The sequence below is a fragment of the Larus michahellis genome, chromosome Z (assembly GCF_964199755.1).
Source record: "Larus michahellis chromosome Z, bLarMic1.1, whole genome shotgun sequence".
Lineage (NCBI taxonomy): Eukaryota > Metazoa > Chordata > Aves > Charadriiformes > Laridae > Larus > Larus michahellis.
In genome coordinates this window covers 4588868-4604265 of record NC_133930.1, presented here as the reverse complement: position 1 = coordinate 4604265, position 15398 = coordinate 4588868, and the positions used below count along the sequence as shown (strand labels likewise).

The 15398-nt window shown below is 49.9% G+C and overlaps 1 protein-coding gene across 2 annotated transcripts in view; it reads left to right on the top strand.

Annotated features, from left to right (window-relative positions):
- The window catches only part of ARK2C (arkadia (RNF111) C-terminal like ring finger ubiquitin ligase 2C), a 47686-nt gene that overhangs the window by 26055 nt on the left and 6233 nt on the right, over positions 1–15398 (top strand). For both annotated transcript variants that reach the window (XM_074570428.1, XM_074570429.1), the window contains exons 2-3: positions 9807–10116; positions 12768–12893. In XM_074570428.1, the coding sequence (XP_074426529.1) occupies positions 9807–10116; positions 12768–12893 (436 nt within the window). The remainder of the gene's footprint in view (positions 1–9806; positions 10117–12767; positions 12894–15398) is intronic.

Genomic DNA, 15398 nt, shown 5'->3' with positions numbered 1-15398 from the left:
TCAAACGCTGCTCTCATCTCTCCTTAGCAGGGAGGTTTAAAGCAGCTCAGGCAAACTGTGCCCAAAAAAGCACCTTTCCCCCTCCTTGATGAGAGCGGTATGGAAATCGCTGGAAATCCCTACGGACAGGGTAGACAAGGTCCATGGAGGGGAGAGGGCTGGCACCAATGCTGCTGGTCCTCACCCCAAAGCTGCGGAGGAGGGAGGGGATGTTGGGACACAGGACTGGGGTGCTGCCGCTGCACCCCCACAGCCTTGCGGGGCAGAGCAGTCCCATCCCCTGGGCTGTGCCAGGACCGGGGATAAGCCCTGGATTCCGAATGCCTGCGGGGTACGGGTATACTGAAGGACTCTGCTCCTCTCTGAGCCGTCGTGGCGTGGAATGGGTTGACGCTGAGCAGATGCAAGTTTGAGACCCTGTGGTATCACGAAGCCATTTGCCTAAGCAGAGACAAGAAACAGCTGAGAGCATTGGCTCTTCCCATTAATGCCTTTTCCGGAGAAGGGTTACAGTTGCATTTGGATTTTAGACTCTCCAGGTCTGGCAGCATTTGGCTGCAGGGTTTTGGTTTGGGCTGTCACAGAATTAAGAGGCTTCGTGAGCGATGCAGCACAACACTTGAGAGCCTTCCAGGTCCTTGCAATATCTAGCTGGGTTTTTTCCCCCCATGGTTTTGGCTTTTTTCCCCCCATGGTTTTGGCTTTTTGCCTATTTCTGGATGTTCTGCGTATAGTTACTGGTAGGAGGGAGCTGCTGCAAGCCCCCCAGCCAGTCATTAGGAGCAGTTAAGAGTGTTTTGAGGCAGGTGTTGAGCACTTCCAAATGTCTGGGGAGGGCTTTGGACACTGTGAAAGCAAGGAAGCCTTGGAAACCCAAGTATTGAATTTCCCTTTCCAAACAACTGGCTGCAGCATATCGCTGCCTGTCAAAGTCGAAGGCTCCTGCGTGCACAAGTCAGCACGTTTTTACATTCCCAAGGGCAGGGATAGGGGTGGCTCCAAGTGCTTCCCCATTGCTCTCTGCAGGCAGAGCCAAGTAACAGACCGCTGTCACGTCAGGATTTTTTTTCTTTTTAAATTGAGGATGAATTCCTTCCCCTTGTTAATTTTCCCATTTCCAGGCTGGGGACTAATTCACGTTGCTATAACACCTTGTTAGTAATGTATAACTACAAAAAGATGAGCTTTCTTACCTCCTTTGACCAAAGGGGCCCCTGGCCCCTTCCAACGCCCTTGTCAACTTTTTTTTTTTTTAATTGGGCTAACAGTCCAAACGCTGGTGAAGAGCCGTCGAGCACAGGCACAGGTTTATTTTCCCAATAAACTGGGTAAATCTCCAACGCTGTTTGCCTTCCCCATCGTACGGCACGTAAAATGGGCTTGGGTTACACATAGGAGCTGGCTGGGGTGATGGTGGGGGAGAAGGGGTGGGTGAGCACCCCGGGATGCATGGCTGATGGGCCGAGCCCCGATAATTGCCTTCGAGTTCAGGTACCAGCCAAATCCTCTCTGCCCTTGGCAGTGCTGGCGTTTCGCTCGGGCATAAGCCCTGCGAACGGCCGAGCAGCCCAAAAATGCTGGTGAGACCTGAGATGTGACCCCTGCTTTCAGAGCAGGATTTGAGGGTATAAGCGGTTCCTGTCGACCGTTCCTTCTCCATCCTTTCCAATGCCTTCAGACCAAAAAGAGACAAAAAATATCACAGGGGGGTTTTGCAACATCTCCAAAGCTGGGTTTCCTCCAGCACCCTTTCCTGGCACACACACACAGAGCTGGGCCCAAAACCAAGAGAAACGGGACAGTTTGGGGAGGAAGAGCTGGGCTGGGTGGGAAACATCATGCCAGGCTGCAGGGGCCACCCATCCCTCCAGGCATGAGAGAGCCTGGGACGGGAGGAGTGAAACTGGGGCCATTAAATCTCAGGAAACATTTTCTTTCATCGTGATTTGGCTTTTTTTTTTGTGTGTGTGTGTGATGATCCAAAAATCATAAATACACCCTTGAATGCCGTACATGAGAATAAAGCTATAATTAAAACAGAGTGCGAAGTATAAAAGCAAAAAGACGGATTTAAGTGTAGCAACGCTGCCGAAGTGTTTCTCCTTCTTCCTCGGAAAATATTGCTGAATTCAACACATTCCTGTGAAACATCATCTTCAACAAAATTTTTTTCTTTTCCCCCCTGAAGCTAGCGGGAAAGTGTTGCAGGATAAAACCCCTCAGCCTGTATAAACAGCCGTCTCTCTCCTGAGATGGATCCAGGCTGCCCAGCCGTATGCCAGCACCAGCTCTCGCTGCTCCCCATCCCCACCGCTCAGCATCCCTTCAGCCCCGACGTAAATATGCTGATAAACGCTGGTTGTTGCCAGTTGTAAGAGGGTTTTTGTTTTTGTTGTTGTTGTTGTTGAATGCTGAGCCTAGGCTCTGGAAGGAGTCCCACCTTGGCTTTTTTTGGGTGCATCAGGGCTGCACGTGGCTTCACCCCATGGTGTGCAGGAGAGGAGATGCTCCTCTCAGTGTTAGGGACCGTGGGCGTGTGTATGGGCCTGTGCCCCAGCCATGCAGCAATTAATGAGAGGCTTCGTTAGGGTGAGAGGATGTTGAATGGGGATTGTACAAGCAGGCAGGGGCAATCTGCAGTCTCCGAGATCTGTGTTTATGTGTTTTTCAGGATGAGCTGGGCTGTGTTTTGCCGTCCATAGAGGCAGGGTGCAATAAGGGCTATTGGGTGGCAGTGACCACTGAATGGTGATGAGGGAGCCCATCTCAGCTCTGGTCCCCTAAACCCCTTTGCAGCCCTTTTCCATCAAATGTACAAAACTCTGAGCAGGAGGATGAAAAAACCTCAAAAACCTCATGTTTCCACCCAGGACCCAACCATGCTCCACCAACCACCATGGATCAGCCCTTTGCCCACCACCAGGGCTCCATCCTGACTTGGTCCCTGTCACTGCACAGCCTGGCCAAGCGAATAAGGCAAATGAAAACGCTCTTTATCCATCTCTAACGTGTGCCGGGGCTGCTCCTTGCCCGGCCACGGGCTGTTGCTGGGGTCTGCTACCCGTTGCATGGCACTAGACACGTGGGACGGGATGTCAGGCTGCACCCTGGGCTGGGTTTGAGCCGGCTGCCTATTAATTTTGGCACAGTTCTTCCCCTTTGCTAAATGAAATGAGAAAGCTGTTGGGGAAGGTGCTGAAAGCGAGACAGATTCCTTCCCGTCGGATACATTTTTCCCAAATTCTTTCCTCCTCCTCTTCCATCCTCCCTGCCCCAATCTCCTCGCCCTGCAGTTTGGTGTCTTATAATTGGAGTGAGACGGCATGTTACCTCCCTCTGTGCAAGACCGCTAGGTTTTTACGCAGCTGAATATACCATGGGTTTGGCTTGGGGGTTTATTTGTTTAATTTTTTTTTTTGTTTTCCAGGTGTGTTGTCACCCCTCATTTCCTGTTAACAAGTCAATTTAACTCATTTAGCAAGGGTATATTCACAAATAATTTGCAAAGGGTTAAGACGTGGTTGACAGCGCCAGGCAATTAGTAGCTTGTTTGTAAAACGCAGTCCTTCTCCATGTGCCACGTGAAGCAGGAGCTGCTCCCGCAATTTATACTGTATACTATCGGGGTGGATGCTAACTTCCCACCGCGCTCCTGTCTCCAAGGGGAATTTTAATGCACATCCAGGGAAACAAGCTGCAGGCGCCTGGGCTATTAAAAGCCTGGCGGGCTCTGGTTTATGGGGTTTATCTGCCATCCCAGGGCAGGAGGAGGGGTTGTGGGGGCTCTAATCAGGGCAAAACGGCCGAGAGGTCGCGGCTCCAGACCCTTGCCCCGCTCCGGCTCAAGGGGCAGATCTTCCATGCCTGCAAAATCTGTCAGTGAGTGAAGGCAGGGCTCTCCGGGAGCTGCTGTCTCGCCTCCCTCTCCGCCGTGATGGGATCGAGAGGTATAAATAGCCCCAGCCTCCCTTCTCTCCCCCTCAGCTCGCACACTGACCGCCAATGCCTCCGCAAAGCCGGCCAGGTTGCCTTACCCAGGGGAAAAATTCACATGCATCGCAGGCAGTTTAACAGCATAAGGCAGGTTTTGTTTTCTTTTCGGAGGTGGCGGCGCTCCCTGGGCTGCAGCTGTCTGCTCCAGATCCCTATCCCCAGCGCCAGCTCCGGGCCTCATCCCGTGTCCCTTCCCAGTAGCCCAATCACTTCAAAAATATCGCTGCCATGAGGAAAGGAGGTGGAAATGAATTGTTCTGCTGTCTGGGTTTTTCTTTGGATAAAGCCTCTAGCATCCCCTGTCTCTCTGCAGGGTTTACCCGGGGGCTTTGCATCTCCGATATGGGTCGGTGTTTAATGAGCACATGGATCCCTCGAGCCTTTCTGGGTGAAATAATGGTGGAGGGGTAAATTTGTATGTGCATATGCATAGTCAAATCCTGACTGATGCTAAAGGAGACTCCCCAGTGACAGAAATACCCAGTAAGTTTCTGTGACTCGGTCACATACCAACTTGCAAAAATATAAGAACTTGTCATTTACGGGGTTCACCTAGGGGAACAAAGGAATTGTGAGCATTTCGTTTAATGAAAAAAAGTCCAGGCTGCTTCAGATAATGTGTAGAAACAATAAATATAACCGTCGAACTGAGGAAAAAAAAAAAAAAACAAACCAAAAAAAACAAAAGAAAAAGGGCCAGGGCACCGCTGAGGTGTGTGGCTGTGGGCAATAGAGCAGACCCAGCTCTGTGGGGGTCCTTGGCGTTGCGGCGCGAAGCCGCAGCATCTTTCGCGGCAGCGGAGGTGAGACGGACCAGTTGGGGCAGCTGCTGACCTGCACTCGTGTTCTGGCAGTGGTAGGAATTAGTGAAGCCCCGATTCCTTCATCCCTGGTGCTGGCCTTGGCTTTGGGATGTGGCAGAAGAAGCCGAGGGGGGGTGGGTGCAGCACCTATCAGTGTCACACAAGTCAGGGAGGTGTTGCTGGTGCTCACCTGAAAGCACAAGGTGGATGGAGCTTCCCTGACCCATGGTCCTATACCATCATGCTGTGCCATAGACTCTTTTGGGGCAGGCTTGGCCCCAGGCATGTCAGGGGACCACGTCGCTCCTCTTTTCCACCCTGCAGGGAGCTTGCCCAAGACCCGTTTCACATCTCCACCGGATTCTACCTTTGCATCCATATGTTGTCACTTTTTAGAGCTGGATTAGCCAGGCTCAGGCATTAGCTGCTTTTGTGGCTTAGCAGAGGCCAGGGGGTTGTAAGGCAACAAGGGTTGTCCAAGATGGGAGCGTGGGTGGGTGGCAGGCTGAGAAAGACAGTAGACCTTGCAAATGTCTCTGGTCAACAGAAGAGCATGAGGAGCTAATATGGAGATGGAGAGGAAAGGCAAAGAAGGGGGGGAAACATGCCCCTGCTCCGTTTAGGTCCTTGCATTGGGACAGAAGTCTCTGATCAGTGTCCAAATTACATTTGGCCTCAACCAATGTGAGACTACACAAAACTGAAGTAAGCCGTCTGCTTTGCTAACACAGAAGTGACGCATTGCTCATCTCAGAGCCGCTGATCTGATGTTGCTCTGATCTGTCATCATCTGCCACAGCAACAGGATTTAAATGAAAGTAAGAAGCAACAGGACCAGAAAAGAAGTATTTCTGGCTGGTGGGCAGCCTGACAATGAGCCCAGAGAAATCAGTCCTCCGTGGCTCCAGAGATGAGCAGCTGGAGCTACTCATGCCACCCGGAGGAGCACATCAATGAGCCTCAGGCAGCAGGGCAGACCCTGTCCTCCTGACCATCAGGCTGGACATGGGAACGAGTGTTTCCAGGTCGCCCCCAGGTCAATAGCCTCTCAGGGCTGGTGAGGACTGAATTGCCTCTGCAGCAAGGACACTGGGCTTCTCCCTCCCTCTTCAGCTGGAGGAGACAAGTGTTTGCTGCAAAGACCACTGAAGCTATTGAACCTGTTAGGTGCCCTTGGGGTAGTCCATAAATAACCATCCAAGATCTGGCTGACCCCTCATCCTGCAAAATTGAAGTATAATCCTGCTGTAGGATGAAGACCAAAACTCTGGAGCTCATTGAGTGGGGAGAAGGTCTCTGCCTTGCCAATCCCAGAGCAACATCGCCTTCCTGCAGCCACCACTGGGGCAGGTGGTGGGGAATGTGGCTCATGGAGGATGCAATTAGTGGGAGCTTGATAGGCATAGTTTCCAACTTCATCGTCTTTGCTGCAGAAATGTCCTCAAAGCTTAGGTAATGAAAATGTCAGCCCTGCCCTTGCTCTGGGGAGTGAAAACAAAAGATGGAGTGGTGTACCTGGACTGGCTTTTAGTCAGGGATTGCTCTCTGCTGTGTCAGACATTACTGCCCAGGCAAAAAGCAGATTAAATCCCTGAATCATATTTTCTTGAAACATTTTATGGGCAATGCTTGTTTCTTCCAATGCAAATGTGACCTAGAACCCAACTGTGGCTTGGGAAAGAGAAAGAAGAAGTGCTAACGGAGTAATCATTAACAGACACTGCTAATGCGAGATCCTCCATCACGTTGCATAGGGTTGAGTGTCTGCGAGCCAGCTTCTGGTGCTGGTCAAGGTGAGTTACGTGGAGTGAGGGTGCTCAGCTGGTGTCAGCAGGGTGACGCTGGATTTGCCTGGTGTACGCAAGGTCAACATGCGGACTTGGAAAGTAGTCTCCACCAAGGCCCCTTGTGGCTATATCCGATGAACAGAAGAGGGTAAACTTGCAAACAGATAACTCAGAGCTTGAATGTTCTGTTGTGCACCGTTATTTGCTTGCCAGGGCTTTCTGGGCTCCAGCAGTACCATGCTTGGCAGGGACTGTCTCTTTGTTGTGCAAGCTGGTTCGGTTATGCCGGCTGTATGATTTGATGACTGCTAATAAGCAGAATTTGCTGAAGTATTCCCCAAAGTCTTTGCTTCGCTGTCAAAATCCTCATCAGCAATTGGATTAGTTGTAGGGAATGAACAATTACAGCGCAAGATAGTGAATTATGTTAAGACAAATTGATGGGGTTTGTTTAATCATATGGTCTCGGTCACATTTTGATAGCATTTTTCCTATGGAGGGAAATGCATCATTGCATCAGTAGGTACCAGGAAAAATACTAAAAAATGCTTGTTTTAATTGACTGGTGCCTCAAAATAAGGCAAATCAACTCTCTGTGCCAAAACAAAATGGCTTTTACTTTAGGTTACGTTGGCTCTGCACAGGCCCTGCAACCCTTCCTGACCAGACACCAGACACAAAGTTTGCACTTTCTGGACCTCAGGGAAGAGTATGATGAAATTCCTTGCAAGGACTGTCTTGATGTGGCAGGAAAAATTCAAGTCAAAACTTTCAAGACGATCTGCCCACCCTGTGCTCTCTAGTTCATCATGGTTTAGGCATTAAAGGTCCTTCAGACGTTTTGCTAAATCAGGCTAAGGCCTCCCAACGTACAGCAAAAGGCTGGAAATCCTTGGCCAAGGTTGCACCAGGCATCAAGAGACGAGAGATGCAGAGGACGAGAGACTGGCTTTACTTATGTGCTACAAAATCCGTTCCAGTAAATGTGGGGGAATATCACTAAGCTTCATTGTCTTGTATCCTCCTAAGCCAGTTTTGTCTGAAATACAAGCAAACTGCTGCCTGGTGGGATGGGCTGGTGTGTTTGGGTGTGCAGGAGGATTGGCACGTTGTCTTCAGGTGCCGTGAAGACCTGGAGGTGTAAAATGGCTCACCCGTGACTTGCTGCAGCTGTTTTCCATTGGGAGGACCCATGGCCATCAGAGGTTGAGCAATTCACCATGAGTCGCTCTGCAAGCACCCAGCAAACCCAGCAGTTAGGAGGCATCTCCCTGTGATTGGGGTGTTGCTCAGCTTGAGCAATGGGCAGCACAGGATCCCTATTTAATTACTCAGCCTTTACCTGTAGGTGGGGTACGGTGAACTGGGACCGATGGCAGCAAATACAACTTGCAGTACTGGGGATGGGGTACATGGACGGTTCACGGGTCTGGGTTTGCAGCTCCCTCTTTGGGGAACAGTGTATCTGATCCCACCTCCTCTGGTATTAATTAATAGGGTAGACAAATAATGCTGTTATCTGGCAGCGTGAGAAATGACCGCCTTAAAAAGTTCTGTTGGGTGGCATTTGTTACTCACTGCCTCTCAGAAGGGCTCTAGGGAGGATTAGTTGTATTTAAGAGACGTTATGTGTAACTACTTATGCACAGTTTTGAAAACTTCTCCTTTCTGTAAGGTCTTCTCCTGTTGTTTCTCTTCCTGGCATCTGGCTTTCTTTGTGCATCTCCCGTGTCCATACGGACGTGAACAGAAAGTGGTCAGGGCTCCCTGAGCTGCTGGGATGGGCTGGCCCTGCCTGCTGGGGGAAGGGAGATGTAAGCAGAAGGCATCTGGGTGAAGAAGGCATCATGGGCACGTCTGGCCTGTGTCTTGGGATGACGCTCAGTGTCTTTTGCTGCTGTTGTTCCTGGATTAAAAAAAAAAAAAAGAGGAGTTTTTAGGGAGATGAGATGTTCAAAAGACTGCATAAGAGGTTAGGTGTCCTATCCTGAAGCTAATCCTCAGCAAAAAGGTGTTTCTAATAGTCTCATTCGAGTCTCATCCTTCACCTCTGAGCTGCCTCTCTCCCTAGTTTGAGCCAAAAAATTTTCTGTGATGCCTGTAAATGCTCTGGGAATGTAGGAATTAACATGCCGGATTGGGCCAAGGCCCTATCCAAGCAAGGATCTTGAGGGAGGTGCAAGCCAGTGCCAGATGTTTTGCAAAAAGCCTCCCCTACGGATATCTTTCACACCTCATTTCTTCCTCATTCCCACCAGTTTCATGGCTGGTCTCACAGCAATCCGTGTTGTGTTTCCCGCAGCCACTCTCTGCCTGCACGCAGCTCACCAGGACCGGCTATTGAAGGGGCTCAGCAAAGACCCATGGTCTTAATCCCGGCTCTCAGAGGTGGAAGGTGTCTCATCCATGTCCTGCAGTCAGCAAGGGACACTTTCTTAGAGCAGAGATTATTTCCCTGCCTATGAAACATTTTAAGACAGGCGAAGAAATACCTTGAATTGCATGGAAAGTCTGTGAGGTTTGAAAACTTTGATGAGCTCATAACCCATGTAAACATATTTTAGAAAACACTTTTTTTTTTTCCTTTTTTAATATGTCAAGGCTTTTTCATAGAATCACAGAATGGTTAGGGTTGGAAGGGACCTTTCAAGGCCATCTAGTCCAACCCCCCTGCCATGAGCAGGGACATCTTCAACTAGACTGGGTTGCTCAGAGCCCCGTCCAACCTGGCCTGGAATGTTTCCTGGGATGGGGCATCTCCCACCTCTCTGGGCAACCTGGGCCAGTGTCTCACCACTCTCAAAGTAAAACATCGCTTCTTATATCTAGTCTGAATCTACTCTCTTTTAGTTTAAAACCATTACCCCTTGTCCCATCGCTGCAGGCCCTGCTAAAATTGTTGTTCTTTTTCTCTTTAAGACAGGCAAACCAAAACAAGCTGAAGCCGTTTTCATCAGTATACACTTCATTTTGGAGCCAAAAAGTCGCTTTGAACCCAAACCCATGTTTTGGTTCTAATGTTTTTTGGAGGAGAAAAACCACTAGTCAAAATCATCATTTTTCCATGGAATTCATATTAACTGACCTGTTTTCTTTTTTTAAATCCTTCTGGCAGAGGAGAGAAAGAACTGTTTGCCCAATTCTTGCCCTGGATGGGCAACCACCAGGCTGGGGTGCCCTGGCCACCGCTGGCCCTCGTGACGGCCGTGCTCTTCTCTTCCAGGTGCTCCTTTTCAAAGGTCTCAGCATCCCCATGCTACCTCCTGCCGGCACTTCCACCTGGGTCCCCAGCCTCAGCTCTCCGCCGACTTCACCCTGCCTCACGCGGTGCAGCCCCAGCCGGGGCTGACCCCCCACATGGCCCCCGCGCACCAGCACAGTGGTCCCCTGCACCAGCCCCTGGCGCCGGTGCCAGCCCTGCCCTTCCAGGACGTGGCCGGACCCTCCTTCCTACCTCAGGCGCTTCACCAGCAATACCTCCTCCAGCAGCAGCTCCTCGAGGCACAGCACCGCCGGCTCATGCCCCATCCCAGGTAAGGGGGTCTTACTCTTCCTAAAGGACGCTGAGAAGCTACAACAGGCTCACTTCAGCGAAGCGGTTTCTGCAAAGCCCCATCAGTATGCGCTGGTAACGTCGGGTTTTCTTCACAAGTTCATCTGTGTACCCCTAAAATGCATCCACCAGAAGGTGGTGCAGGGCAGGTTGCACCTGCAGATATGTGTTTTGCATGAGGATCCATACCGTGCTCATCTAGTATGTCCCAAGGTCGCCTATCATAAGCAGGACTAGAGCAGTGATCGTCCCCCTGTATTCGGCACTGGTGTGTTCATTTTTGGGCCCCTCATGACAAGAAAGACACACTTTGAGCGTGTCCAGAGAAGGGCAACGGAGCTGGTGAGGGGTCTGGAGCACAAGTCTGGTGAGGAGCGGCTGAGGGAGCTGGGGGTGTTCAGCCTGGAGAAAAGGAGGCTGAGGGGAGACCTTCTCGCTCTCTGCAGCTCCCTGAAAGGAGGGGGTAGCCAGGGGGGGTCGGTCTCTTCTCCCAAGGAACAGAAGATAGGACAAGAGGAAACGGCCTCAAGTTGTGCCAGGGGAGGTTTAGGATGGATATTAGGAAAAATTTTTACACTGAAAGGGTTGTCAAGCATTGGAACAGGCTGCCCAGGAAGTGGTTGAGTCACCATCCCTGGAGGTATTTAAAAGCCGGGCAGACGTGGTGCTGAGGGACACGGTTTAGTGGTGGTTTTTGTCAGTGTTAGGTTGATCGTTGGACTTGATCTGAAAGGTCCCTTCCAACCTAGGCAATTCTATGATTCTGTGATTCTATTATTGTAGGAGAATCATGGTAGTAACACCTTGGTCTTGCAGTCAACCTGTTCTGCATGGCAGAGAGAGCAATAGACTCCAAAAGTCTGCATGGCAGAGAGAGCAAATAGCACAAGCCACCTCCATGTAGCTGCTGTTTCAAAACCATGTAAAAGACGGTATCCACCTCTTCCAACAGGTTTTGCACGTGAAGAGCTTGCTCCTCTGGGTCTAGGTAGCCTTCCCAGATCTATGAGGGAAAGATGCCATTGACCTGCATCACGTTCAATCATGGAAAGTAGCCTAAATTCAGCCTGGGCTGATGACTTCAGAGAGAATTGCTGTAACTCAGCAGCGGTGGAAGTGGATGCCTGGCCTTGTCCTGATTGTGTTTCTTGAGAGAGGGGTTTAGATAGCACGTAGGAGAGGAGTGCTTTTTTTGGAAACATATGGAAGCTATTTGTGGGTTGTACCCATGGATCAAGAATCAGAGGATGAGTCTTTGCGATAATGCTTCATTTGGAAAGAATGCTATAGACGGAAAACACTTTCTTTCCATACACTTTCTGTCTGAAAATTGTGTGTTCTTATCCTTGTTTTGTTTTACATAAGCTGGATTTTAGGTGGATTTAATGATTAGTTAATAATTGGGTAGCAAATATGTGCAGGGCTGAGGCACTGATGATACAAGTGTTTATCTCTTAGTCATAAGCTGAATTAAAATAAAAGCAGGGAGCACAATTCCACACAGAAGCTGCTTTGGTAAACGCTGTCAGTGTTCCGTTTGCGAGTGGGTTGTGGTGTGGAAATGGGCAGGGACGCCTTGCCTGGTCCCACAGCCTGCCTCTGAAAGCACAGCTGCATTGGAGGAGGGTGTCAGAAACCTTACAGGTGTGGGGCATGACGTCCCAGTAATGGGATTCTGGGTTGCGCCTTTAAAAGTGAAGCCTCTGAGCTGTGGCTGCAAGAAAAATTCTTTATCTAATAGTTCCCTGCTCCATTTGCTCTAGTGTTTTCCCGTAGATTTACTTTGCCGTGGCTCCGCTGGTAAGCAGGGACTTGATAAGGAGCAAGGGGTATGAGCCTGTTTGTGGTGCGAACGCTGCTTGTGCAGCCACCTTGTCTCTCTTCAGATGTGAACGCCGATCAAGCAGGACGTGCTCTTCCCCTGAGTAGTTCAAATGGGCAATAATCACAAAAAGAGGCTCAAATCCTTAGAAAAACCTTGCTGTATTTTCTACCACTTTCCTTTCCCTGCCTGCAAAGGCAGCCGAGCCAGGGGAGAAGGAGCTGGATCCCAGCCTGGCCTGTCCATCATCCAGAGAAATGTTGGCAAAGGCCAGCGAGAGTAAATTCTGCTTTCAGTTACTCCTGAGTAATCGTGTTATGAATGAGGTTCCCCAGGAGTTTATGGACTGCACGGGGAGGCGAGACAACCTGCAGCTTCTTTACGATGATGGATAACGGCTGAACCAGGGAGACATTTTATCTTGTGTGTTGTTTATGGCGCTGACAGTGGAGAAAAAGCAAGTAGTGCAAATGGCACAATGCTTCTAAGGAAGTTGTTTGGTTTCCTCTTTTTCTCTCCGTGTTGCCACCAAAGAGCATCTCCTGTAACCTGAGCATATGTGGATGGTGCAGGGGCTGAGTTGGAGGTCTGCCTTATGTCCGTGGTGACCACGAGTAAATGACATTGCTCTGGGTTCCTCCTCCCATCATCCCTGACACCTGCCTGGGCTCTTTTCTCTTGGACACATATTCACAAGCCCAACCGTTTGGGCTTTCGCCTTGTGTATTGACACGAGCTCGGAGCAGGAGCCGAAGGTACCAGTGTCCCCTCCATGGCTAACTCTCTTGCTGGTCTCCTCCTCCCCGCAGGCGGGCTCAAGAGCGCATGTCCGTTCAGCCTCACCGCCTACACCCCAGCTTTGACTTCAGCCACCAACTGCAAACTCCACAACCCATGGGACCCCAGCCCAGGTATTTGGCAGAAGGCACAGACTGGTAAGTCTTCCACATTTCCCTTGTGCGTTGAATGAGGTGGTTAAAAAGTCCTGGGGAGGCTGCAAGGGTTGGTGAATGTCATCACGGATCAATGCTTTCATGAAAGCTAATGGTGCAGCTTAGCAGATACAGTGTGGGGAGCGTGCAAAGGGAAGACTCAACTCTGGGAGGGCCATGGGTGCGTGCTAAAGCCTTTATACATGTATATGATAACATCGAGGCATCCATATTGCCCAAAACTCTACATCCATGGATGTAGAGCGCAGACATTAGTCTTCCTCCAGGGGCTTTTCCTGCTGCAGGGCACAGCCAGGGTCTTTTTCCTGTAGACCAACGTCTCTGCCTGAACTAGATCTTCTGCTGACCACCAGGCACTCAAAAAAAAATAGCCACAACTTTTTCTGTGGTCTAAATTAGGGAGCATGGTGCGGCCCTGCCCCGCAGGGTGGCGTGAATGAATTAATAGCTGTTAATCGTTCTCCCACTGTAGTGTTCGATACCCTGGAAAAGCTGAGCAGAGAATTGATCGTTTCATTTTCAGAGCAGGTTTTGAGCTCTCATGCAGTTAATGAGGTACTGGGCACTGCTTGGAAGAATAAGAAAATAAAAACATACTTCTGAAGAGCTGCTTGTTAGCTGAGCAAAGTCCATTCTGTGCACTGAGTGGAAAAAATAGCATGTGAACATGTAATTAGAGACAATCGCAATGTGTATGCACAAGGGGACCGAAATAAAATGTCACAGGAAATCTTAATTATGGCATTTCCTAACATCTGAGCACTTCGCTCTGCAAACGGAGAGTCCTTTCAACACAGGGGGAATGTGTTCCCCCTCCGGGGTAATAACATGCAACCTAAAATATGGCCAGATCCTTCTGCCATTTTCTTCTCAGGTGTTCCCATTACTGGCACCACTGCGAGCTGAATTTGGCCGGGATGACATTGTTCAGATCAGTTTGCAAAGCGGTTCACGTACCATCTGGATAGAGCCATTCTTTCTGCCTCTCTTTCGGCGCAGAGCGTTTAATTATAATCATTAGAAGGATCTGATAAAACACTGCTTTACCTTCCCCTCCTCCTCCCTCCTTTCCCCCCATGTGTTGCTCCATCACCTTGTAAAACCTAAGGAGAGGGGATGACAGAAATCATACTCTGTGTGTATATATTTGGGTGACTCACTTCCCCTCGGGGCACACGTACAGTTTTGCCCAGTGGCAGATATAAAATCTTTCTTCTAATGTGTTACTACCGCACGAGCAGCAGCGGGGCTGGCTCGGAGGCAGTAGGTGTAGGCACCGTCGCGGGAAGTGGGGACAGAAGGAAGATCTGAGGGTGATCAGTCATCTCGGACAGCCCAACCTCGATGAAAATCTTCTGGTGAAGAAGAAGTAAACTCACATTCGGTTCCTTAAATCATCTTCTGCATATGCATTTAGTGAGCATCATCCAACCTGCTACCTGGGTCCTTAGCTTTCACTTTTTGGTTGTGTGTACCATAGGCATCCCAGCTCTTGAACCTCACATCTGAGCATGAAGATGCTGTCCATGTAGCACAGGCTAGAAGGTGATGGTTGGTTTTGGTTTTCTGCAGTTAATATGCTCTGCTTGTTCACTCACAAACCCTGAGAAAACACCGTTCCATGTGGTGTTCTGCTGTGGGCCCTTCTGTGGACCCACAGCATCACTTCGGGAGCCTCAATATCCGATTTTAAGGCGCTAGACGCACCGGTGCACAAACAGTTCCGCAGTGCTCTTATGGCAACTACTCATGCAAGTTAACAATGGATGTTCATCTTTGAGTGATCCTTTCGGTCCTTGATCTCAAAGCACTCTGTGGATTATTGCATCTGTTTTGCAGACAGGGAATATGGGAAGGCAGGGACAAACCGGTCAATGCATCAGGCCAGTGGCAGGGCTGGGAATGGACCCAGTTTCCTCGTTTCCAGTCGAGCCTTCCATCCACCTAGGAACAGTCTGCATCAATTGGATAAATATCCAAAATTGTGACACGGGAGCTGGAAAATGCCCAGTCCTGTGGATTCTCACCCTGGTTGTGCTCCTGCCAGTCGCCTGCTGTGTTTTATCTTCTGCCAAGTTTTGTCTGTCTGGCACCTGGCTAGCACAGGGCCAGCAAAGACAGTCCCTCTCTTGGTTTCAGCTTGGTGTGGGGGTCTTATTAGGGGGTTCTAGAGTACTGGAGCTGCTGCCTGGTTCACAGGCTGTTCCGGGTAAAGGATTTCTGCATTTGCTGTTCCCTCACGTTCGTTACCTGCTGTTGGGCAGAAGCAGTCCCACAGCTGCTGGAGGACACGTCTGGGTTGCTCCTAACAAGCCGTGGAGCTCGCTGCCGCTGTCCTCTGCCCAGGGGAAGGGAAGTTCGAGGCTGAAATGGGAAGCCACCCCTGTGCTCTAATTAGCTTAGCTTTGGCAAATGTGAAGACAATGGTTATTAGAGCGCCGGCTTTTGTAATTATGCTAAAGTGAATGACGTTCAAAGCACTTGTTT